This window comes from Hemitrygon akajei, chromosome 5 (assembly GCF_048418815.1).
Source record: "Hemitrygon akajei chromosome 5, sHemAka1.3, whole genome shotgun sequence".
Classification (NCBI taxonomy): domain Eukaryota; kingdom Metazoa; phylum Chordata; class Chondrichthyes; order Myliobatiformes; family Dasyatidae; genus Hemitrygon; species Hemitrygon akajei.
The window spans coordinates 158,410,285-158,434,913 of NC_133128.1; the positions used below are offsets into that span (position 1 = coordinate 158,410,285).

The 24,629-nt window shown below is 39.7% G+C and overlaps 1 protein-coding gene across 1 annotated transcript in view; it reads left to right on the forward strand.

Annotated features, from left to right (window-relative positions):
* The window catches only part of LOC140728360 (signal transducer and activator of transcription 1-alpha/beta-like), a 53,276-nt gene that overhangs the window by 12,836 nt on the left and 15,811 nt on the right, over positions 1-24,629 (forward strand). The window contains exons 2-20 of the mRNA XM_073046972.1: positions 651-779; positions 1,020-1,164; positions 2,478-2,576; positions 7,419-7,508; positions 8,318-8,396; positions 8,542-8,633; positions 9,210-9,361; positions 10,790-10,948; positions 11,425-11,517; positions 13,218-13,277; positions 14,531-14,560; positions 14,662-14,755; positions 14,882-14,923; positions 15,196-15,279; positions 16,882-16,980; positions 17,527-17,662; positions 20,072-20,124; positions 20,209-20,303; positions 20,434-20,573. Of these exons, the coding sequence (XP_072903073.1) occupies positions 652-779; positions 1,020-1,164; positions 2,478-2,576; positions 7,419-7,508; positions 8,318-8,396; positions 8,542-8,633; positions 9,210-9,361; positions 10,790-10,948; positions 11,425-11,517; positions 13,218-13,277; positions 14,531-14,560; positions 14,662-14,755; positions 14,882-14,923; positions 15,196-15,279; positions 16,882-16,980; positions 17,527-17,662; positions 20,072-20,124; positions 20,209-20,303; positions 20,434-20,573 (1,870 nt within the window). The 5' untranslated portion in view covers position 651. The remainder of the gene's footprint in view (positions 1-650; positions 780-1,019; positions 1,165-2,477; positions 2,577-7,418; positions 7,509-8,317; positions 8,397-8,541; positions 8,634-9,209; positions 9,362-10,789; positions 10,949-11,424; positions 11,518-13,217; positions 13,278-14,530; positions 14,561-14,661; positions 14,756-14,881; positions 14,924-15,195; positions 15,280-16,881; positions 16,981-17,526; positions 17,663-20,071; positions 20,125-20,208; positions 20,304-20,433; positions 20,574-24,629) is intronic.

Below are 24,629 nucleotides of genomic sequence, written 5' to 3' on the forward strand. Positions count from 1 at the left end.
TCTTCTGTGGTGGACTCGTCACTCTGGCATGAGTGGACACACACACAAGTCCCCACCGGCCCTGCTGTAACACTGTGAGCTTTACTGACCGATCTCCTGGTTCGGTCTCTGAAACCCCCACCTTGCTGTGAGTTCCCAACACTCAGTCATTGTCCACTGGTGTGTCTGAAGGGTGTCTCTCCAGACCTGTCTTTTATCCCTACTCACGGGGTCTCAGCTATCCATCAACTCTGAATGACCGTGTCCATCAAATCAGGCCACTCCTGCTGTCTCCTGAGGAATGTTAACGTGCAAAGTAAAGTCCTTGTAATGGAAGGTAAATAATCCAGGAAGAGTCAAAATACAGTAAATCAACAGTCTCTCTCCCCCTCTTACCTGTAGCAGATGTTCTTGCCCGGGCTTTATCTTTCTCTCTCAATAGCAGCATAGCAACAGCAATAGGTCGTAGTTCTTGGGGGGGGGGGGGTGGGAATGGTTAACTCTGCCCCCCCATTGACCATCAGTTCTGTTCATCACTCATAACATTATTCTTTAATTTATTTTTTTTCTCTGCTAGATTATTACATTGAATTGCTGCTGCTAAGTTCACAAATTTCACATCCCATGCCAGTGATAATAAACCTGATTCTGTTTGTACAATTTCTCTGCAGTATGTCACAGTGGTACCAACTACAGCAGCTGGACTCCAAATTCCTGGAGCAAGTTGACCAGCTGTACGATGACAACTTTCCAATGGAGATCAGGCAATATCTTGCCCAGTGGCTGGAGGCGAAAGATTGGTAGGTGCTCCTGTTGATTTATATCAGTCATTGAAGGGCAACTAGCTGGGATATGAAACAGATTTATTTGCACTTGCCCAATTTTTATTATAAATTTAATATCCAATCTTTTTATTCTACTTTACTGCCTGTTAGATTTTTTTCTTACTAGCACATACTTCTGCAATATTGTTTGAAACCAGCTCTTCCTCACAGCTTAAGTGTGAGCTACTTAATTTTCATTTCCCTTCTGTTATTTAGGGAGCATGCTGCCACCAATGACTCACTGGCCACAGTGCTGTTCCATGAGCTGTTGACGCAGTTGGATGACCAATACAGCAGATTTGCCTTGGAGAATAATTTTCTGCTTCAGCACAACATTAGAAAAGTAAAACGTAATCTTCAGGTATGGAAATGGAGCTCTGTCATGAGTGCCTGTACACTAGGACTAGATCCCAAATCTACTTGTTTAAATGGGCTCTCAGCAGGACTTGGAGGGCAAGTTTTTTTTAATATATAACATAAGTGGTTAATTTTGCCTTCTGGTAATGTGCTGTTGCCTGTAAAAATGTACTAAAGATGGTGGTACTCTAAATGGGAGGGCACTGTAGTGTAACACCAGCGATCTCTGATTGGGGTTCAATTCCTGCTGCTGACTATATGGAATTTGTAAGTTCTCCACGTGACTGCTTGGGTTTCTTCTAACATTCCAAAGACCAGTGGTTAGGGTTAGTGTGTTGTGAGTGTGGGTGCCAGAAGTGTAGCGACGCTTGGGGCTGCCCAGCCCAATCTTCGCTGATTTGACACTTAACAGTGCGTGTCATTGTATGTTTCAATGTACATGTGACAAACAAAGCTAATCTGTAAAATGTTGACTTTTTTTTTAAATACAGTACCTTGCGCAATGCCAAACTGGTTGCATTTAGTGAATAAATTAATGGAATATTAAATTTGCAGCGACCTGTCCCCACTAATAATGATGAGCTAGATACCAAGCTACTCTAAGCTTTTTCCGGGATTTGAATCCAAGGACTTGATTTGATTCAAATGTTGTTGTTCACTCGTGTTGCTTGCATGATTAGTTTTTTTTCCTGTGGGCACTGGGGGTTGGTTGTATATATTTTGTGGGTTCCTTGCTTTGCAACTGCCTATTACGCAAACAAGTCTCAAGATTGTACAATTTGTACATTCTTTGATAGTAAATGCACCTTGAATCTTTGGAATGAAGTAAACCCAGGTCTACTGCAAATTATTAGTTTGGTTTACAGCACTTAATTCTTGAAACTGGAATGCATCTTGGATCTGTAACTTGGTTTTCCTGTTTGACAAATGTTTTGTATTTTATAATGTGTATGAAACCTGGAGTGTTCCACATGAATGAAGAACAGCTTCGAAATAACTTCTACAACTTCAGTGTTTTTGTAAATTGAATAACAGGCATAGATCTATGTACAAATATACCAGATATGAACGTTATTGGCAAAGAAAGTGGTTGGGTTCTGGGTTTTGAAAGTCTTTTGAACTTTGCTGATATTAAAAGCAAACATAGCATACAGGATATTACAGGGGTTTTCCAAAATGTGGCAATAATCTCATTTGTATTGTACAACTGACTAAATATAATTGGGACTTGTCTAACAATATCTTTTTGAGGAAAGTTTACTTTTCATATCTAAGCAATTATAATTATTTATAATGTATCCTTAATTTCTATTACAGGTCTTCTTCCAAGAAGAACCCATTCTTATGGCACTTACCATATCAAACAGTCTGAATGAAGAAAAGAAAATCCTAGAAAATGCTCTAAAAGATGAAAAGGTAATTTAATTTTAAACATGTCTGATTTCTAATAAGTTCGTACTTTTTTTCCTTTGAGTAACTTTTCCTGTTTTCGGATGATGGGCAACAAAAGTTAAATTTTTTTTCATTTCTTACAAAGAGGCAGAAAATATTTATCGATTTCACTGTTATTAAACAAAACAACTTGGTGATCCATCCCAATGTGAATTTCCTCCAAAGAAAAGCTTTTCAGTTCTAGAACTTCGCAAGAACATCATCATCTCGATCCCAGCCAGCAGGAGGAATGAAATTGTTGTACCTGCTCAAGTAGTAAAATAGTGCTAGTCTGTAAATAGAAGTGATTTTAATACTATGTACAAATCTGCACTTTACAGCTTGGAAGTACAGTCTTGGCATGATATCAACATTCTGCAGCCTGAGAATGTCTCTGCTCCTGGGAGTTCACAACAGAAGTCCATATATAAATGATAGCCATATAGGTCCGGATTCCAAAACGACTAGAGATCAGTGGATTGAACAGTGCTTTGGAGGGCTTGTTAGGTTTTCTTGGTTCTTTCTGCAGAAGAATAGGAAGTACTAAGTTTGGCTTGACATGAATGGGGTCAATGGAGCATATCTGGACGGTTGAAGTTGAGCTTGTTGTATGCACAGTACATGCATGTGGGGTACAATGCAAAACTTGCAGCAGCAGCGCTGGCACTGATATAAGCAGTGTTTACAAGAAAAACAAACTGACATGCAGTTCTTGGAAGAAAGAAAACAATTGGAACAAAAAACAAAATAATAGTGTAAAATTATCTTGGTTCTATATTCTGTAATGATTAAGGTTAGTCATTCATTTGTACAAAGCAGAGATCATTGTAGAGTTGTACAGCAGTGAAATGGTCCTTTAGTTCAACTTGTCCATGTCAAGCAAGTTCTCTACGTGAGCTAGACCCACGTATCTGTCTAAATGTTGTAATTGTATGTGGCTCTACCACTCATTTGAAAGCTTATTCCAAATGCCAGCACCTTCTGTCTGGAAAAGCTTGTCTCTCATTTCCCTGATAAATTTTTGTCCTCACGCCTTGTATCTGTGCCTTCTAGTTTTAGGTTTCCCTCTATTGGAAAATAGCTGACTGGCTATTCAACAAATCTGGGCCCTTCATGATTTTGTGCACCTCTGTTGGGTCACCCCTTGGCCTCCTAGACTTTAGGGGAAAAGCCCCAGCCTATCCAGGTTTTCCATGTAATTCAAGCCTTCCAGTCCTGGTAACGTGGTTGTGAATCTTTCCAGTTTAAAAGCATCTTTCCTAAAGATGGGTGATCAGAAATGCACACAGAACTCCCATGTGGACTCACCAGCATGTTACAAATGTACATGATATTCCAACTCTTTTGCACTCAAGCATGCCAAATGCTGCCTTCAGCAATCTGTCAACCTACATTGCAACTGTCAGTGAGCTATGTACTTGTACCGTTAGGTTTCTTTAATTGGCAACGCTCGGGCTCTGCTTACTGTGCAAGTCCTATGCTGATTTAACCTGACAAACTCCAACACTTGTCCAAGTCAAACTACACAAACAATGCTGGAGGAACTCAGCAGGCCAGGCAGCAGGTATGGAAAACAGACAGACATACTTTATTGATCCCGAGGGAAATTGGGTTTCGTTACAGTCGCACCAACCAATAATAGTGTAGAAATATAGCAACATAAAACCATAGGTAATTAAATAATAAGTTAATTATGCCAAGTGGAAATAAGTCCAGGACCAGCCTATTGGCTCAGGGTGTTTGACACACCGAGGGAGGAATTGTAAAGTTTGATGGCCACAGGCAGGAATGACTTCCTATGACGCTCAGTGTTACATCTCAGTGGAATGAGTCTCTGGCTGAATGTACTCCTGTGCCTAACCAGTACATAATGGAGTGGATGGGAGTCATTGTCCAAGATGGCATGCAACTTGGACAGCATCCTCTTTTCAGACACCACCGTCAGAGATTCCAGTTCCACCCCCACAACATCACTGGCCTTACGAATGAGTTTGTTGATTCTGTTTGTGTCTGCTACCGTCAGCCTGCTGCCCCAGCACACAACAGCAAACATGATAGCACTGGCCACCACAGACTCGTAGAACATCCTCAGCATTGTCCAGCAGATGTTAAAGGACCTCAGTCTCCTCAGGAAATAGAAATGGCTCTGACCCTTTTAGACAGCCTCAGTGTTCTTTGACCAGTCCAGTTTATTGTCAATTCGTATCCCCAGGTATTTGTAAACCTCCACCATGTCCACACTGACCCCTTGGATGGAAATGGGTCACTGATGCCTTAGCCCTCCTCAGATCTACCACCAGCTCCTTAGTCTTTTTCACATTAAAGTACAGATGATTCTGTTCACACCATGTGACAAAGTTTCCCACCGTAGCCCTGTACTCAGCCTCATCTCCCTTGCTGATGCACCCAACTATGGCAGAGTCGTCAGAAAACTTCTGAAGATGGCAAAACTCTGTGCAGTAGTTGAAGTCCGAGGTGTAGATGAAGAGAAAGAGAGACGGGACAGTCCCCTGTGGAGCCCCAGTACTGCGGACCACTCTGTCTGACACACAATGTTGCAAGCACACGTACTGTGGTCTGCCAGTCAGGTAATCAATAATCCATGACACCAGGGAAGCATCCACCTGCATCACTGTCAGCTTCTCACCCAGCAGAGCAGGGCGGATGGTGTTGAACGCACTGGAGAAGTCAAAAAACATGACCCTCACAGTGCTCGCCGGCTTGTCCAGGTGGGCGTAGACACGGTTCAGCCGGTAGACGATGGCATCCTCAACTCCTAGTCGGGGCTGATAGGCAAACTGGAGGGGGTCTAAGTGTGGCCTAACCATAGGCCAGAGCTGCTCTAGAACAAGTCTCTCCAGGGTCTTCATGATGTGGGAGGTCAATGCCACCGGTCTGTAGTCATTGGAGCCACTGGGGCACGGCGTCTTCGGTACAGGAACGAGGCAGGATGTCTTCCACAGCACAGGAACCCTCTGGAGACTCAGGCTCAGGCTGAAGACATGGTGAAGTACCCCACATAGCTGGGGGGCATAGGCTTTGAGCACCCTGGGGCTGACACCATCTGGGCTTGCAGCCTTGCTTGGGTGGAGACATTTCAGCTGTCTTCTCACCTGTTCAGCTGTGAAGCCCACCGTGGTGATTTCAGGTGTGGGAGTGGTGTAGTCATGAGAGCAGGGTAAACAGAGTAAACAGTCAATGTTTCGGGCTGAGACCCTTCATCTGTCCTCTCTTTGTGGTCCAAGACAAATTGTACCTGGTATTCTTTTTTGCTTTCCCAGTTATTCTAAATCCTCTAACAAAATAATCACTGTCCATTATACCACCAATTTTGGTGTCCTCCACAATCTTGATAACCAATCTTGTTTTCTCATCAAAATCATTAATATAGATGATGAGCATCAGTGGGCCCAGCACAATATGTTGCAGCACACTGTGGGTTACAGGCCTGCAATCTGAAACAACCCTTCTCTGTAGCTGTTTAACCCCCCAACCCGGGGGAAAAAAAAGTTAATACTAAATCCAGTTGGCAAACCCACCCTGGATCCCAGCTGATCTAACCTTGTGGAGCAGCCTATCCTGTAGATCTGTGTCAAGGGTTTGCTGAAGTTGATGTAGATGATGTCTACTGCTTTGCTCTCATCAATCCTTTTGGTCTTTTTTTGTTTTTGAAACTCATTTGTGAGATATAATTTTCCCCACTCACAAAAACCACATTGACCATCTGTAATCGGTTCTAGTTGATCCTGTCCCTTGGAATTCCCTCCAGTAACTTCCCCACAACTGTTGTGCTCACCTGGCTTGTCCTTCTCAAAGGCACAATGCTAAATACCCATCAATGTTTAAATGTTCTGAATGTGGTTTGTAGTGTTTTTATAAACGGCAGCTCTAAAATATTAAGTATTAAAATTCGAGAAAGAGCTACAAGTAGGATACTGTTCATTATGGCAATAAGGAATCAATATTCTGCATACTCCTTTCAGCTTCTGAAGATTCTTCGCTGAGCAGAAACCACCTCTTGGGCTCCAGATGTAACTCTTGATCTACTGTCTGTAAGATGGGTATGGCCTACAATGAAGTCCCTTCAGCTGTGTTCTTTAGGGAGGCACATCTGCTGCTAACTGTGGTTGTGGCTAATGTCCCTCCTTGTTCTTCTATCAAAATAATTTTTTTTTAAAAAGTGAACATTTGGGGACAGAGTGAAGATCGGAATATCTGTATTAATTGAATAATTTTACAGAAATCCGGACAGTAAAAAGCAAACCCCTTTTGTCTTGCTTCAATACTCTTTCCATTGGCGAACCTAGAATTTGGACTGATCTCCCAATTGCCAGTTCAGTTAGCATAGAGGTCAGTAGGTTGCAACCTTCAGGACAACTGCTGTCCAAATTGAAAACTTAATGAGAAATCAAAGTAATAGCTTTAGACTATTTGTCCTTTCTCAACTGGAATGAACAGTTTTTGTTGGACTTGGTTTTAATTGTAACACTTTCTGTACCACACTTATGAAGAAGAAAAGCCTATTTATTTTTGCCTGTTCCCAGTTCGGATTGAGATTGTTTTGGAATCAATGCAGCAAAAGAGTTGTATCAGTTTTTTTTTAAAAGCTCTCTGAGATGCTGATTATCAAAGTAGATTTGTTGGGTTGCTCACCTTACTTTGAGCATGCTTTTTTTACACACCATTTTCTGTTAGCTGTAAATTCTGTGGTTCTAAAATTCTGGTGGTAGTTTCTTTGGCAAAGCCGTGGCACTAGCTCAATTTCTCCCAGGATTGTCAAAGGAACAATGAAACTATAATATTCCTGCAACTTTTTTTAATTTTTAGAATCATGTTGGTCCTCTCCAAAATGGCGTAATTCTGGACAAGCAGAAGCAGCTAGATCTAAAAGTGAAGGCTGTAAAAAGCAGTGTTCAGGTATGTATATTTGCAATGCAACCTTATTCCAATTTGCATCCTTGGGTGAAGAGTTGCGTCTGAGAATTTGGTAGTTGCGCCTCATAGTACTTTAGAGTGGCCTTCTGAATTTGGGCTAAGATGTAGTGCTGATGGATTGGATGAAGGATGAAAACTTCATGAGAAGAATAAAGTTTTCTATTATTGCTATTTTCTTACAAAGGGAATTGTAGGAAGTTAACAAGGCCAAAACATGAGAATAGAACTATATTAATGATTGGAATGCTTTGAGCCACCTCAGAGTAACAACAGTTTTCTTAAAATGGGTGCGTGGAGTTGGACAGCATAATGCATTAATACATGGCATTAACCTCACCAGGAAATGTGCATCTGTAGAGGAGCAGGAGGGGTCTACTGGGAATCTAAACAAAACTTCTGAGGCTTTGGCCTTGCTTTTATTGCTGTATAAATGGATTGAGTGTACTTAACGGCCTGGCTGGTCTTTGTTGCCTTGTCAGCAATATAAATGACCTAAATGCAATCACTTTGCTGCTCAGAATGAGATGGTGAGTTATCCATGAAGACTTGAATACATTACACCAGAACTCGAATACATCAGTGATGTTGTAGTGTTAAGTTTGCTGAATTTTTTGGATGAGCCAGTTTACCTCTTGTACAAGATGGGGCCCTTTATGTGGAGAATGTTCTGCAAATTGGTCAATTTTTTTTTTGCTTGCAGCAAAGGCATTTGGCTATAAAGTGTCCCAAATCATCAAAACAATGTGACGGGTACCTTTATAAACATAAATTTGTTGTTTTTATTACTATAGGAGATTGAACAAGAAATAAAATCTCTTGAAGACCTTCAGGATGAATTTGACTTCCGATCAAAAACATTGCAGAGTCGAGGTGAGAAATTTGTGGTTAATGTGCTTAACAAGTTTTCTTGTAAAAGAATTTATATAAAAAAAAATATCATGTTTACTTTTTTGTTAGGCTTATTGCTGTCCTCATCCTATTTTGATTTTTTTTTGTTTTTGTTTTACATTGGTAGAGCATGAAGTGAATGGCTTGGCTCAAAATGAGATTAAACAAGAAAAGCTCCATCTTCATAATATGATGCTGAAGCTGGATATGAAACGAAAGGTTAGCCATGGTTTTGCTAATAGTTTATTTTGTATTAATTTTATACTTATTATTGCTGCAGGCAGCATGGTAGCATAGCAGCACATTGCTTTACACTGCCAGCCATGAGGATGTTGTTCATTTCCTGCCATCTGTTAGGAGTTTATATATTCTCCCTGTGACAGCATAGGTTCCTCTGGGTTCTCTAATTTCCTCCCAAATTACAAAGAAATACAATTAGATTTTATGAGTTTCGGGCATGCTATTATGGTGCTGGGCACTCATGGCATCTCTTGTCCAATGCAATGATTTGATTTGACTCAAATACACTGTATGTACATGTGACAAAGCTGATTTTTTAAAAATCTTTTCTACCTGTTCAGACAACATCTTTGGAATGAGCTACCACCATTCCACAACTCATTCCGGTTTATCTTTCAGATTTTTTTTGTACGGTAAAGCACATGATTTTCCAAATCGTGTCAATGTTGGACGATGCTTTTTTTTTTGAAAATAAGTATTTGTGCATGGCTATTCTGATCTCTTGCGGTTTGTTTTAAATAAACATTTTACTAATGGGTGTAATTATGTTTGTAGGAAGTAATCAATGAAACTGCCTGCTTGTTGAATGAAGTGGAACAAATTGAAGGTCTTCTGATCAATGAGGAGTTGGTGGAATGGAAACGGAGACAGCAAATTGCATGCATTGGAGGACCTCCAAATACCTGTCTTGACCAGCTACAACACTGGTGAGCTGCAAGAACCACCTGTGTAAATTTTGTTAGTGCAAAATTTCACTGCAAACACCCAATCCTTTTAAATTCAACCACATGGCATTCTAGACTTGCCAGTAGAATTTAGTTGTGTAACACTATGATGTGTTTCTATTTATCTGTATTCAAAGATTACTCCAAAAAGAATATTCTGTAGATACTGAAAATCCAGAAGCAAAAAATGCTGACACAATGGGTCAAGCAGTAGCTATGTGGGAAGATAGATTTCCCACGTCTTGTGAGAAGAGGCTATCTAACCAGTTGAGTACTTCCAGTATTTTCTACTTCTGTTACTAAAATACAGTTAACACATTCTGAGTTCCATGTTGAAGAATGTCCATAGAACCACAAAATACTACAGCACAGTACAGGCCCTTCAGCCCTCCATGGTGTGCCGACCCATATAATCCTTAAAAAAAGCACTAAACCCACACTACCCCATAACCCTCCATTTTTCCTTCATCCGTGTGCCTGTCCAAGAGACTCTCAAATACCCCTAATGTTTTAGCCTCCACCACCATCCCTGGCAAGTCATTCCAGGCACTCATAACCTCCTGTGTTTTTTTTTTTAAAAAAGCAATTTACCCCTGATGTCTCCCCTAAACTTCCCTCCCTTAATTTTGTACATATGCCCTCTGGTGTTTGCTATTGGTTTCCTGGGGAACAGGTACTGACTATCCACCCTATCTATGCCTCTCATAATCTTGTAGACCTCTATCAAGTCCCCTCTCATTCTTCTATGCTCCAAAGAGAAAAGTCCCAGCTCTGCTAACCTTGCTTCATATGACTTGTTCTCCAATCCAGGCAACATCCTAGTAAATCTCCTTTGCATCCTCTCCATAGCTTCCACATTCTTCCTATAATGAGGTGACCAGAATTGAAAACAATATGTCCTGGGTTTTTTTTTACTTCACCTTGCAGAAAATACTGGGGTGATTGAAAATGATTGAGATCTCTTCTAAACACCCCAAAACGATGTTAGTTTCTCATTTCCCATTAATACCATATGTTAGTTTCAGATAGTAAAACTTTTTCTTGTATGCACAATATAAGGGGTGTCATGCTGGATCTATTAGGTTTGACCCCATAAGGCAAGGTAGCTGCTTTGAACTGAGGTTTCTGGCAGTTTGGAGGTGGACTAATGCCCTACAAATCGGGGTTGCCTCCCTTCAAGTGTATCAGTGGGGTGTATTTTAGAAGGCTGAGTGAATTGAGTTTGGTCACTGGCACCTGGACAGCATCCGAGGTACAAGAAGAGTGGATTTGTGAGCTCTGGTTGGTGCCATCTCTGGTGGTTTGGTCACTGTTCTGACCATGTATCTGATTTCCATGACTTCGGCAAATGGTTTTAAGCAAGAGCCATTAGTAATTGACCATCCTTAGTTAGTGATGGCTGTTTTTCAGGTTTACATTGCTGGCTGAAAGTTTGCAGCAAGTTCGGCAACAATTAAAGAAACTGGAAGAATTGGAGCAGAAATATTCATACGAAGATGATCCTATTACTCAAAAAAAGCAATTCTTGGAGGAAAGATACAATACTTTGTTCATCACTCTTATTAAAAGGTAACAATTCCAGATTCTTGACATGGTCTGGCTCTTTAAATACTTTGATTTTAATTTCTTCAGTATTAAACATGAGCCTTATTTCCTGATGTTGGCTAAACGGAAAAAGAAATTTTACATGGTGTAGCCAGAGATGAGGCTACTGATTTCCTATTAGCCACTTCACAATTCTGGCAGAGAACAATTTTACTCTTGTTGACTATGGACCGCTAGAGCAAGTGTTGGCATTAAATGCATACCTTAATGGATTTTTATTATCCAGAAATTTGCTTTATGGAACATTGTTCTCTTCAATGCAGGTTCATTGTTTCTGGCAATTACTGTTCCCTTTTTCAGGCCATCCCTTCAATAAGCTGTGTACATATAAACTGCCAGTGTGCACTGGCAGCTTGTATCATTGTATTTTTTTGCTTTAAAACTGCTGCTCTATTGCTGAAATGGTCATCACTTAACCATTAATTTTCACTGCATTTTAGCTCTTTTGTAGTGGAGAGACAACCTTGCATGCCAACCCACCCACAGAGACCCATGGTTTTAAAAACTGGTGTACAATTCACTGTTAAGTTAAGGTGAGTTATTTTTATTTGTCCATCTTGTAATATCTTTATGAAAATATACTTCAGCTTTCCAGAAGGATGGAGGAATTGTTTATTACTAACATTTTAAAAATAAATAAATTTTAAAACCACAGATGGGTAGGAACATTTACTTGTTAGTAATTTTATTGAATATTCTTATTACATTCCTGTTCTATCCAGTCATGCCTAGAGTTATGTGTGCATTATTTTGTTTATTGGTCGGTGAAAAACATATCTCTGCTCTCCCCTATTTCCCTTCTCCATTCTGCATCTCAGTGACATTACGGAAAATGCTATTTCTGCATGCATGCTGTTTGCTCTGTCCCACCATCTTGTGTCAGCTTGCTTGTTTCTTGTCCTACATATTAAAGCCATTGTCTTTGTTTCCTTAACCACCCACCCCCCGCCCAACCCAGTTCCGTAGCTACTGACTAAATCCTTCCTGGCCACTGCTGGGGGCTAAACCAGACTGAAACCTGTATGCCTATTACCTCTCAGACTTGAATAGTCAAGTGTAGTAGCTGGCCTTTTACCGTCTATAAGTTTCGCTCACTAGACAACCACTTGTCTTAGCTTGGACTAAGTCTGGTTAACCTATTGCCCTTTATGCTAGCTGTCCTAATATGGCTGTACTTAATCAGATGCTGTTTTCTTCTCTCCATGTTTTAAATTTAAAAGTGTTCAAATTCCAGGCTCAAGTCATTACCTTGAATCTTCTGAATCCTTGTAGTTTGCTTCCTCTTCTCGAGTTTTGTGCTTCATTGGTTTTATAAGCTCCATCTTGATCGCCATGCTTTCAATGTGTAAAGGCTCCAGAATTCCCTCCTGTGACTTCTGGTTCAGTATAATGCTTTCCAGTTTTGTATATTAAAGTTTGCAAGATCATTATCAACTTAAACACAAAGTACACTGCAGATGCTGTGGTCAAATCAAGACGTACAAAAAAGTTGGATGAACTCAGCAGGTCGGGCAGCATCCGTTGAAAGGAGCAGTCAACATTTCGGGTTGAGACCCTTCGTCAGGACTGACTGCTCCTTTTAATGGATGCTGCCTGACCTGCTGAGTTCATCCAGCTTTTTTGTACGCCATTATGAACTTCACTGATATTTGTTTAAGTGACTTGGTGCCTTGCTTTGTTTGAATCAATTTGGGGAGTGTTCTGTTAAGTGTGCTGTATGAAAACAAGTTGAAGTGGCTCCAGCATTTATCAATCGCTATGCAGTATTTGGTAGGTGTTAAGTGTTGAAAACAATGACCTGATTGAAGTGGAACTGGTTGAAAATGATGGGCTTAAAATGAATCTATTTAAGTCTATGAGATTTTATGATTACTCTATTGATACTCCTGTATTACTAAAAACCAGATGTTTTTGAAATGACTAAAGTTTGGTGCACAAGAAGCAGTGAGTTAGGAATGTTTTCCTGCATCTTTTTTTAAAGAAGAAAATTTGGAGCCTTCCTTCACACTGTGTGGGTGTATTATCTAGTGAAGACTAAACAATGTCTTGTAGTCTGTTTTATTGCAAAATAGTCTTAATCATGTCCCAAATTACTTCTTGGGGATATTAAAATGCTGGAGGCAAATAACACAAAACCTGCTGCCAATGAGTAACCTGACAATGTTTTCACATAGGCTTGGCTTCCTTTTCTAATTTGCTCAAATTATTAATTTTTTATCTTGTTTTGTTGAAGGCTGTTAGTAAGACTGCCAGAGTTAAACTATCAGCTGCGTGTAAAGGCATCATTTGACAAGTAAGTAGATGTGTATTATTTTAATGAGTTGCATGACTAATATACTTTTAGATACATTTGAATTGTTATGATCAGTTATTATTTTGAGTGGTAAATGTCATTTTTCAGCAAGTTTAGTAGAAATGGGTATTGGCTTCAAAATTTGACCAGGTGATATAATTTGTGTATATCCAGCCTATATCAAATCTATTAAGTTAACATTTTACTACTTCAAGTTATTAAGGAAGTAGTGTGGGGTACTTTGGAAAATAGTAGTAGGATTGGGCAGAGCTAACAGGGTTTTCTGAAAGAAGTAAAAAAAATTTTTTGGCAAACTTTTTTGAGGTCATTACTAGCAGAATAAGGAAGTAGAAACCACTTGATATCTATTTGGACTTTTGAAATATTTTGATAAGGTTCTAGAAAGTAAAGAAAATCAGAGCCTCAGCACTATGAAATTTGGGAATTTTGTATGTAGATTCTTAGTAGAAAGAAGAATAAGTTGGTTTTTTTTTCGGTTGGGAATGTAACTAGTGGGGTTTTTTGGGGGCTGTTAGTAATTTTGAGGAGCTGGAGTTTGGATCTTGGGTTTAAGATACAAACTTTGGTGGCTATTTAGTGTGTGAAGAGAATTGAGATGGATGAGGGCTTGGCAAATGATTACAAAATGAGAGGTCATTTTCAGTTGCGGTATTTTAAATAAGAGTAAAAACTATTGGTGTTCAGAAGAATTTGGTGGCTGCTTAACAATCAAAGATGTTTATAATATGCTGGTATGGTGGGCAAGTAGTATCCTTGCCTTTTTTGTTCAGCTTCTCTTACAATAAAGACAACTTGATCCAATTATTGAAGACTCTAGTGTGACTGTAGCCAAAGCATTGTGTGCAGGCCAAGCCACCCTACATGAAGGAGGGGACTTGCAGTTAGTTTTGCCATTGTGATTCCTGGGATGGTGCATTTATTGTACAAGAAGAGATTCATGCAGTCTGCACTATCAAAGTTTAGAAGAAGCAAGGATGATGGGTTTTTGGAACTAGGGCATATAACTTGATTCCAAAGTAAGGAACTAGGCATTTTGGACTCGGGAATTTTCCTCAACCTGACTTAACAAATTGGGCTGTGGAGGCTCAGTCACTAAACCAATTCAAGACAGTTTGGTAAACTGGGATATTAAGGAATTGAAAGGTTATTGCAATAACTGAATGGTGAAATGGGCACAAGGGATAAACTCTGCTTTTCTTTCTAATTCTTAAATATCATTTTTTTTAAAACAGAGATGTCACTGAAAAGATTGCTGTAAAAGGGTAAGTGGTATAATGTTGATTTTGTGACCCGCCCCCCCTTTACATTTGTAATTGTACTTTGTAATGTAAATGTTACTTTGTTAATTTTACTTTTTTTTTAGTTTTAGGAAATTCAACATACTAGGAACCAACACGAAAGTGATGAACATGGAAGAGTCGACAAATGGAAGCTTGGCTGCAGAATTCCGGCATTTGGTGAGGAGTCATCTTGTAAAGCTGGGTCGTGTACTTAGGCCCGTTCATTTGTAATGATCTCATGGTAGAAAATGCAGAACAATGTATTTCACTTGAAATGCAGTAAGATGTCTTCTTGTGTTGCAGCAACTAAAGGAACAGAAGAACACAGGCAGCAGAACAACAGAAGTAAGTCCCTGTTGTGGTGTGCCTCTCAATATAGCTTAACTTTCAACTTCTTCAAAATGTGTATACTCCTTGCCTGTTGTTTCAGGATCAATCATGTTGATTTTGTTGTGCTTTTTTAAAAAGAGTTCATTGTATTGAGATCAGAATCCTAATGATGAAATAATGGAATGGCCTAATCTTGTTCTTGTCTCTTGTGGCCTAATATTACTTGGGTAGATACTGAGAGTTTAAAATCGTCAACTTGAACCCTTTTTCTGTGCATGTTCAAACAGGGACCTTTTATTGTAACTGAGGAACTTCACTCAATCAGCTTTGAGACACAGTTCTGTCACCAGAATGTGCCAATTGATCTAGAGGTAAGGAATGCAAACACATCTTGTGCGCTCACTTGAGATGGGGCAGGAAGGATGACAAACGTGCAAGAGCAGGAGTGCTGGAGTGTACTGAACAAATTTAAAGCTGTAATTTAAATGCTAACTAAATTAATCCCTTGTGCCTACACAATATCCATTATCTGCTGTTCTCCACAAATTCGTGTACCTGCTTAAGAGCCTCCTGAATATCTCTATCATATTTGCAGTGCATTCCAGGCATCCAGCTGTGTACTTGAAGAAATCCTTGCCCTGCACATCTTTTGTATTGCTGTCATGATCTTGTACACCCTTAAGATCATCTCTTTCCGACATGCTGTGGGTGGACCAGGGTAGGGAAAGTCCCAATCTGCTCACTTCCCCATAGCTCAGTTCATTTTGATGGAAATTTTACTGCCAACTTTTTTTATTTAAAAAAAAAAATAAATTTAAAAATGGTCTTAAACTTATTTCATTGGAATGGACTTTTGGCTTTCACTGAAACAAAATACTACTTGAGTTTTGCTCTCTCAACACTGCCTGATGCCAAAGCAACACACTAAATGCTGGGGGAGCTCAGCAGGTCAGTCAGCATCTGTGGAAATGAATAAACAGTTGACATTTTGGCCTGAGACACTCCTTTAGGACTGAGAAGTGGAGTAGAATAGAAAGGTTGGGGGGTGGGGGGGGGGAGAGAGGAGAGAGGAAGGAGGCTGGCTAGAAGATGATGGGTGAAGCCAGTTCTGACTTGTTAGTCCATTGCCCCATTACCTCTTTGGCCAAAATGAGGCCACCCTCAATTAAAGTACCAACATCTTGCATTCTGCCTGGGTAGCCTTCAATCTGATGGCAGGAAGTGATTTTCTTTGTTTAAAAATAAATATATAATCCCCCCCCCCACCCCCTTTTCTATTCCCCACTCTGGCCTCTTACCTCTTCTCACCTATCTATCACCTCCCCTGGGTGCCCTCCTCATTCCTTTTTCTCCAATGATTCACTTCTCTCCTATCGGATTCCTTCCTTTCCAGTCCTTCATCTTTCTAACCCACCTGGCTCTGGCACCTTCCCAGTCGCCTGAAATGTTGACTGCTCGTTCATTTCCATAGATGCTGCCTGACTTGCTCAGTTCCTCCAGCATTTTGTATATCCTGTTTCTCCCCCCCCCCCCCCCCCCCCAAAACAACCTTTCTGAGTGGTGCCTCAGAAAGTTGGTGTCTATAATTAAGGACCCCCATCACCCAGGGGATACCTTCTTCTCATTGTTATTGTCAGGAAGGAGGTATAGAAGCCTGAAGGTGCTCATCCAGCAATTTCAGGAACAGCTTCTTGCCTTCTGCCATACAATTTCTAAATGGATATTGAACTCATGAGCACCATCTCATTTTAGTTGACCTAATATACATGTGTACTTTATTACCATGTATTGCATTATACTGCAGCTAAGAAGTTAACGAATTTCATGACATGGCAGTGATATTAAACCAGATTCTAATGTGATATATTCTGTATCAATGGCATATGGCTGTGTTTTTGTTGCAATATCTCTTCACTTTGGGTGTCATTGGGTGACAATGTTTTTGTTTTTCATTGAGTCCTATTCTATTGCAGACAACATCATTGCCTTTGGTGGTGATATCCAATGTGAGCCAACTTCCCAATGGCTGGGCCTCTATCTTATGGTATAACATGCTTGTCAGTGAGTCTAAGGTAAGCATCGGTGCAACCAGCTTTAAATTCTGTCAACAAGGTGTCATTTATTTAGGTAGAATTTAACTAATAGGTATGCTGCAGCTATCTGTCTTTAGGCCATACAGAGCTTTGTCTGTTAGTGTACAAAAAAACTAAACTGCACATTCAAAACCTACTATTTGGTCAGTAGTTATAGGTACACCAACATAATGGGAAAATTTCTGTCAATTTGAGTCAGATGGATGTTTTGTTCACTCCTTAATATGGAGTTAATGGAAATTAAGTCTCCAGAACAGTCTCCAGCCATCTGAAATATGCTTTTATTTTAATACAAACTATTAAAACAGCTGCCCTTGCCCCTCAGTTGCATCCAATAATCTTTTCCAATTTCCTTAACTGGAAATGAATAGTCTTTTTAAGAAGACAATACCCTTTTAAAGTAGTTGAAATAAATACTTGGTTTAATAAATCAAATAATAAACTGGAAAAGGGCCACATTTATATAAATTGTCAGGTTTGGTTAATGTTCCATTAAGTATCTACTTTGTTTTGCTTCTTCCTCAGACCTTGGGTTTTTTCTCCAACCCCCCAGCTGCCACGTGGAATCAGCTTTCTGAGGTACTAAGTTGGCAGTTCTCTTCTGTCACTAAAAGGGGGCTTAACGTTGATCAGCTCAACATGCTTGGAGAGAAGTTGCTAGGTAAGATCTTAAGGAATGATAGTGTAGAAGGGATTTGTCTGAGATCAGTAATTCCTACCAGCCTGATTGATGGAGGAATGAAGTTACCTACCTTTCCACTAAAATTCCTCAGTTATAGTTGTATCAGTGCCAAAAAACAGCGGGGTGCGCTGCCTCAACAACTATCATCCAGTGGCACATCTGCTGTGAAGTGCTAGGAGAGGATGGTTGTGACGGGAATCAGCTTGTGACTAATCAAGGTCCTGAACCTAATCTAGTCTGCCTCATCACTTTCGGTCCACAGTGGATGCAAACTCACTGACTCAACACTCGGCCTTGCATCACCAGGACAGTAGTAATATTTGCGTGGGGCTGCTCTTTATTGACGACAGCTCAGCATTCAACACAATCCTACCCTCAGTTCTAATCAACAAGCTCTAAAACCTGGGCCTCTACCTCCCTCTGCAACTGGATCTTTTGACTTCCTCACCAGTCTGCAGATCAAAAATACCATTTCTCTGACAACACTGGCACATCTCGAGAATGTATGCTAGCCCCCTTCTCTACTCTCTACGCTCAGGACTGTGACTGGACACAGCTCAAACGGCATCTATATATTTGTCGGTGACAGCTTGTTGATGGAATTTCAGATGATGAGGCATTACAGGAACATAGTTGACTGGTGTCTCAGTAACGACCTTGCACTTATCGTCAGTAAGACCAGAGGATTGATTGTGCACTTCAGGAAGGGGAATTTGAGGAACACACAAGTCCTCATTGAGGAATCACCACAGCAGTTGTATTTCACTAGAAGTTTGAATAGAATTGGTATGTCACCAAAGACACACATTTCTATAAGTGTACCGTGGAGAGCATTCTACCTCTGCCACCTCCATAGGTACTAGGCTTCCCAGCATCCAGGACATCAAGTCCTCAAAGGCAGCATCCATCACTAAGAACCCCCCCCCAATCACTCAGGACATACCCCCTTCTCATAGCTACCATCAAGGAGGGGGTACAGGAGCCTGAAGGCACACACTGAATGGTTCAGGAACAGCTTCTTTCCCTCTTTTCATTTCTGACAATGAACCCGTGAACACTACCTCAATTCTATTTTTGTTTCCTCTTTTTTTTGCATTACGTATTTTTAATTTGTATATTTGTAGTTTATATTTTTTTCAGTTATGCATTGTGATGTACTGCTGCTGTTTCAAAAAAAAAATGCCCGATGTGTCAATGATACAAATCTGATTCGGCTTTTGGTTCTGAATTGCCCTTTGGATGCCACAGTAGCAGAGCAGTTTGTGTGACACTATTGCAGCTTGAAGCATTTCAGAGTTCAATTCCAGTGCTGTTCTGTAAGGAGTCTGACTTCCCTGTAGAATGCGTGGGGTTGTAAATTGTCCCAAGGTTAGGTTGGGGGTAATCGGGTTTGGGGGTTTCTGGAGCAATGTGGCTGGAAGGGTCTACTCAGTGCTGTATCACTTAAATAAAAGAGAGGTAAGATGGTTGTGATGCTCTGGAGGACATTGAATAGAAAGGATTCACCTTCTACATAGATTCCAAATATAGTTGCATTTGTTCTTCCAGGATGGTTGAACCACAACATTTGAAGAAAGCAAGACAGTGCAACTCCACTTTGGCATTAATTATCATGTGGGCCATAGTTGCATATCACTTAGCATGACTTTATTACAGTTCGCAGCACGAGTTCAATCCCAGTGTCCTTTTGTAATGATTTCTACGTCCTTCCTGTAGAATGTAATGTGTTGGTTATCTCCAGGTACTCTCGTTTCTTCCCATAGTCTAGTTTTGTACAGGGTAGCAAGTTGATTGGTCATTATAAATTGTCCTGTGATGTTTTTTTTTCAACTAGAATTGAATCGGTGGGTTGCTGGCAGTGGGGCTCAAGGCCAGAGGGTCCTATTCTGTACTGTATCTTTAAATTATAAAAAATAATCACTATAATTGTCTAGCAATAATTACTGACAAAGGATACTAGTTAGATTTCTTCAATATTGTATTCAAAGATACTTAAACATCCAGTTTTCTAATCGAGTTACTAAACCAATTTTCTAGTTGATACGTGCACTTCAATGAGATGTGCTACCAGGTCTTCATTTATAAATGGTGAACTAATATTTGTACTCGAAATTATAACTTTGCATTGCATACATCTTTCTACGTGTGATCATGAAAACCTGAGCTTGTCTTGATGATCATGTATTCAGTTGGGGATATTGATAATTGTGTTCTTGTCAGTTTACAGCTGTGTATTCCTAAATTTTAAAGGGTTATGTGGATCTAAAGACAAGATTAATGCATCTTTACAATTTGTAATCTTAATGCATTTTAAAATACAAGAACTTTTTTCAAGCATGTTCCTCTGAAAGCCTTGGAAGTGAAAATTGTTAAAATTGCTTTTCATAGGTTCAATTAATTGTTTCAACGAGAATTCAATTCCATGGTCAAGATTCTGCAAGGTAATCAATTAACATAAAGTTAGCAACATAATTCTGAATATTTGCATTTCTTGTATTTTTAATCGCATTCTATTATTGCTTAAGGAGAATATCAATGAAAAGCCTTTCTCATTTTGGCTCTGGATTGAAGGCATTTTGGAGTTGATTAAAAAGCATCTTCTGCCTCTTTGGAATGATGGGTAAGTATAAAAGTACTGGACATGATGTAAAATGCAGCAGTAACCAAGTAAGCTAGTAGTTGTTGAATGGTATTACCTTTTTTGGGAAGCATTAAGACTAAGAATTAACTGAATTCCATTAAATTTTCAGATGCATCATGGGGTTTGTGAGTAAGGAAACTGAACGGGCTTTGTTAAAGGATATGTCGCCAGGTACATTTTTACTGAGGTTCAGTGAGAGCAGCAGAGAAGGTGCCATCACTTTTACCTGGGTGGAAACATCACCAAACGGTAAGTGGATAGTACTCGAGATTCTGAAATATACAAGACGTTTATTTTTAAATTGCCTTGCATGGGTTTGGGCGAAACCTCTTCCTAAACTTCATTCAACATTGGATCTAATTATCTTAATGCATGATTTAGAAGGGCTGCTGTGCTGGTATGGACATTTTATTAAAATAGCCAACTATTATTTCTGATTTTTGAATTCAAAACTAAGGAGCTAATGCTTCAGCTTTACAAGGGATTGGTGAGGTCACATCTTAGGGTATCATTGGCCTCTTTACTTAATGGAGTTTTGCCAGCCTGATACCTGGATAGGAAGATTGTGTTTTGCAGAGAAAGATGGACAATCTAGTTCCAAGAGTAAGGAGACTTTATATTTAAAAGATCCTTGGGTTTTGATAGGGTAGACATGATGTTTCCACCTTGGGATAGAATTATGGGGTTGTAGCGGTGTGCTACACGCAGCGCTAAAATAACGACACGGAGTCGGTAAACTGCAGTCAAAGATAAAGTTTATTCCAACTTCACAGTCTTGCTTTAAACTCTCCCTCTCCCGCCGGATGCCTCGAGAGGCACGTACTGACACCGCCTCAGGCTTTCTCCCTTTGTTCCGGACCTAGCCTTTGTGCCTGCACGCTGGCTAATTGTCAGCCGGTTCGAGTGTGCTAGTAATTGGGTCGCCACAGGGTCACCCTTTTTTTAAAAAAAAGTTTCCCATTTTGGACAAGGTTGAGGTTTTAATTATTATGATTGACATAAGCTTTTGGGACAGTTCTATCATCCTCTTGAAGAGACTTTTAATATTAAACCAGATAGTAAAATGTGCAGAAAGATTAACTGGGAGTTCTGGGACTCCAAAAGATTCAGGGAACATTCTCTATTTAGAATTTTGTAATTCAGTAAATGGGTTGTTAAATTAAGAATGTAGAAACAAATCTGGTTCCTCCTATCTGCTCTGCTTTACCCTACTGTAAACTACAGAGCTGATCTTTTATTTTCCCCTAGCATCAAATGTCTTAAATGCATACCATGTTTTGGCCTCCACAGCCCAAAAACACATGTAGAGAACTCCATGGATTTATTGTCCTGGAGGCTGAGAGATCTGCTGATCTCTTTTTTTTAAAACTTAATTAACATGAGTGGCAGGGTGGAGGTGCATCTCTACCAAAGGAGTTGTGAGGCACTCCTTGCCTCCACTATACTACAGGTCACCCTTGGGCAAAATGTAGAACCCCCCCCACAAATTATCATGTGAAGTCAAGGGAGCAGGTGTGGATGATCATCTGAGCAGCAAGTGCATATCACAAGTGTAACCACTGATGCCAGGCAGACTATCTCTGAAGAGTATTGATAATGGCTAGCGTCACTTGTCTAGTCAAGGCACTGCCCAGAAAGCGATGGAAAACCACTTGTGTGGAAAATTTGCCAAGAACAATCACGGTCATGGAAAGATGACAATCGCCACGTCATGATAATTAACTTGATTGTGTAAAATGTTCAGTTTTACGTAAGTACAGTGGATTTCTCTAGGAAAAATACATTGATTTTTGGCTTTGTCGAGCATGATGAGTAAATGTTTCTAATCATGTTTTTGTGATGGAAGATCATGTTGCTGTCCATAATTAATACGAAAAATCTATCCAACTGATTTCCAGGAAATACATATTTCCTTGTATAGTGTTATATTAACTGTGGACAAAGGCTTGTGGAGAAATAGTAGTAATAATCCTGCAGTTAAAATATAAAACCTTGAAAATAATAATCTTAAAGATTTAAGCTCCCTCTTTTAGTAAACCACTTAAAGTCCATAGGTGTCATTGAAATTGCTTTCCTTGTGATGCACGGAGAAGTTGAGTACTAAGCTAGGACAGTAATTATAAATCACTGGTTCCGCACAGGGCTCTGTAAAAACTGTCCAGTAGATGGTGCTTGTGATGCTGGTGCAAGTTGGGTTTTCATTGCAGCTGTGCTCATGACGATAAACTTCACGCACTTTGCTTTATCCCGCAAGTGTAGGAGAGGAGGAACAAAGTGATCAGAATTTGGTTGCACCAGCCAGTCCTGGCCGGGTGAAAGTGGGCTTCAAGGGGTGCATATAGATCTCTACTAGGCTGCAGCCTTTACCACAGGAAAAGTAGGCAATTAGTTTGTTAGTGCTATGTTACAATTATTTCCTGATTTCATTTGCTTTGTAATTAATTTACTGGTGTCCAGATTCACATTGGATTTTTTAAAACACTACTACTGAATGATTCAATTACTTGCAGTTAGAAAGGAAAAGCTGTAGTTGAGCTCGTGCTGAAATCATCTTCATGTGCCTTGCACGTTACATGCTTGGGCGATCATGGCTTTCCACATCGAACGATCCTATGCAGCGTCAATGATATCTGGCACACTTAGAATCTGTTAGTTCTTTCAGTGTCAATACGTTTTCTTCTTGGCCTTCCTTTTCTGTGTTTCTCAGGCATATGGCCTTATAAGGCATTCTCCCTTTCTGATGACGTGGCTCAGGAATTTTAAGTTTCCTCTCATTTAATGTTCTTATTAAAGATCTTTTTGCATGGGCATGTTGGAGTAACTGTCTCATTAGTTACCCTGTCTCTATGATATTTTCAGCATTTTTCTAAGAAACCACATTTCTGTTGCTTCCAAGTTTCTTTGGAGTTTTGGTGTTATAGTCCATGTTTTGGAAGCATACATCAAGATTGACCAAATGTAGCATTTTAGCAGCCCAAATCTTGTTATAGAAATGTGTCTTGGTAAAAATGGGTTCCTTTTTTTTTGCAAGTTGGTTTTGGCAATGCAATTCTTCTTTTTATTTCTACTTCTAGCATCTTTGTGATATAAAGCTACCAAGGTAATTAAAACTGGTCTTTTGTTCAATCTCTTGGTTTTCTGCAGCACTTGCTATTAGGGTGGTATTGTCTGCATATCTTCTTCTATTTCTCTGAGAATCATTTCACTGTAGATATTAAATAATTCCAGTGAGGCAGCACATCCCTGTTTTAACTCCTCTTTGAATTTTTGTCCAACTGCTTATATTAATCCATTTTTACCACCACCGTTTGGTTCCAATATAAATTTTGAAGCAGTTGTTGGTCCCTTTCGTCAATGTTTAGTTTAGCGAGAATTTGAAATAATTCTTCACATTGCACTTTGTCGAATGCTTTTAGACATAAAGACATCATTTTGATATTCGATTACCCTTTCTGAAAGCATTTGTAGTATGAAAATTGTGTTCCTACTTCCTCTATTCTCAATAAACCCATATTGCAGTTTAGAAGTTTCTGGCCTTGTTTTTAATTTGACTCAGAACAATTCTCAACAAAATCTTTATTATGTGTCTCATAAGACTGATTGTTCTATAACTTTCACAGTCAATAGTTCCAGGAATTTTTGGCAGAGTTATAAATACTGATTTCAAGAGATTGTCAGGCAGTACACCAGACTCGTATATGCCATTAAACGGTTCAAAAAGAATATTTATGCCTGATCTTCTAGGGCTTGTATCACTTCCACTAAAATTTCGTCAGGTCCAGTGGCTTTACCGTGTTTCCTGCTTTTTATTGCTTTAATTATTTCTTCTCTGGTAGTAGGTGGGCCAGAATTAGGGTGTTTAATATCTGGGGGTTCCCCTCTATTATCTTAAAAAAGCTGCCCTATATACTGAATCCAGCTGTCACGTACTTTATCTGGATCTGTTTAGTATGGATCTGTCTGCTGATCTTACGCATCCTGTAGAGGAGATTCTCTTAATTTTAATTTTCTTGTGCATTTCTTTGCTGTTGTTAATATGGCCTTCTACTTCATTGCATTTTTGATTTCAGCCGTTTTTCCTTTGCAATATTGCACAATTGTCTGGTCTGTCTGTCTAGCTCTCTGTGTTGCACTTCATTATTCTTCACTAACCTTCTTTGTTCCATCAGATCTAGAATTTCTTGGGTTACCCACCCCTTGTTGGTGTGTTAGATTTCTTGTACTGGGATTATCTCCTCTGCTGATTACTGTATAGCATATTTAAATCTGTCCCAAATAGGTGGTGTTATGTTTTCATTGAGTAGT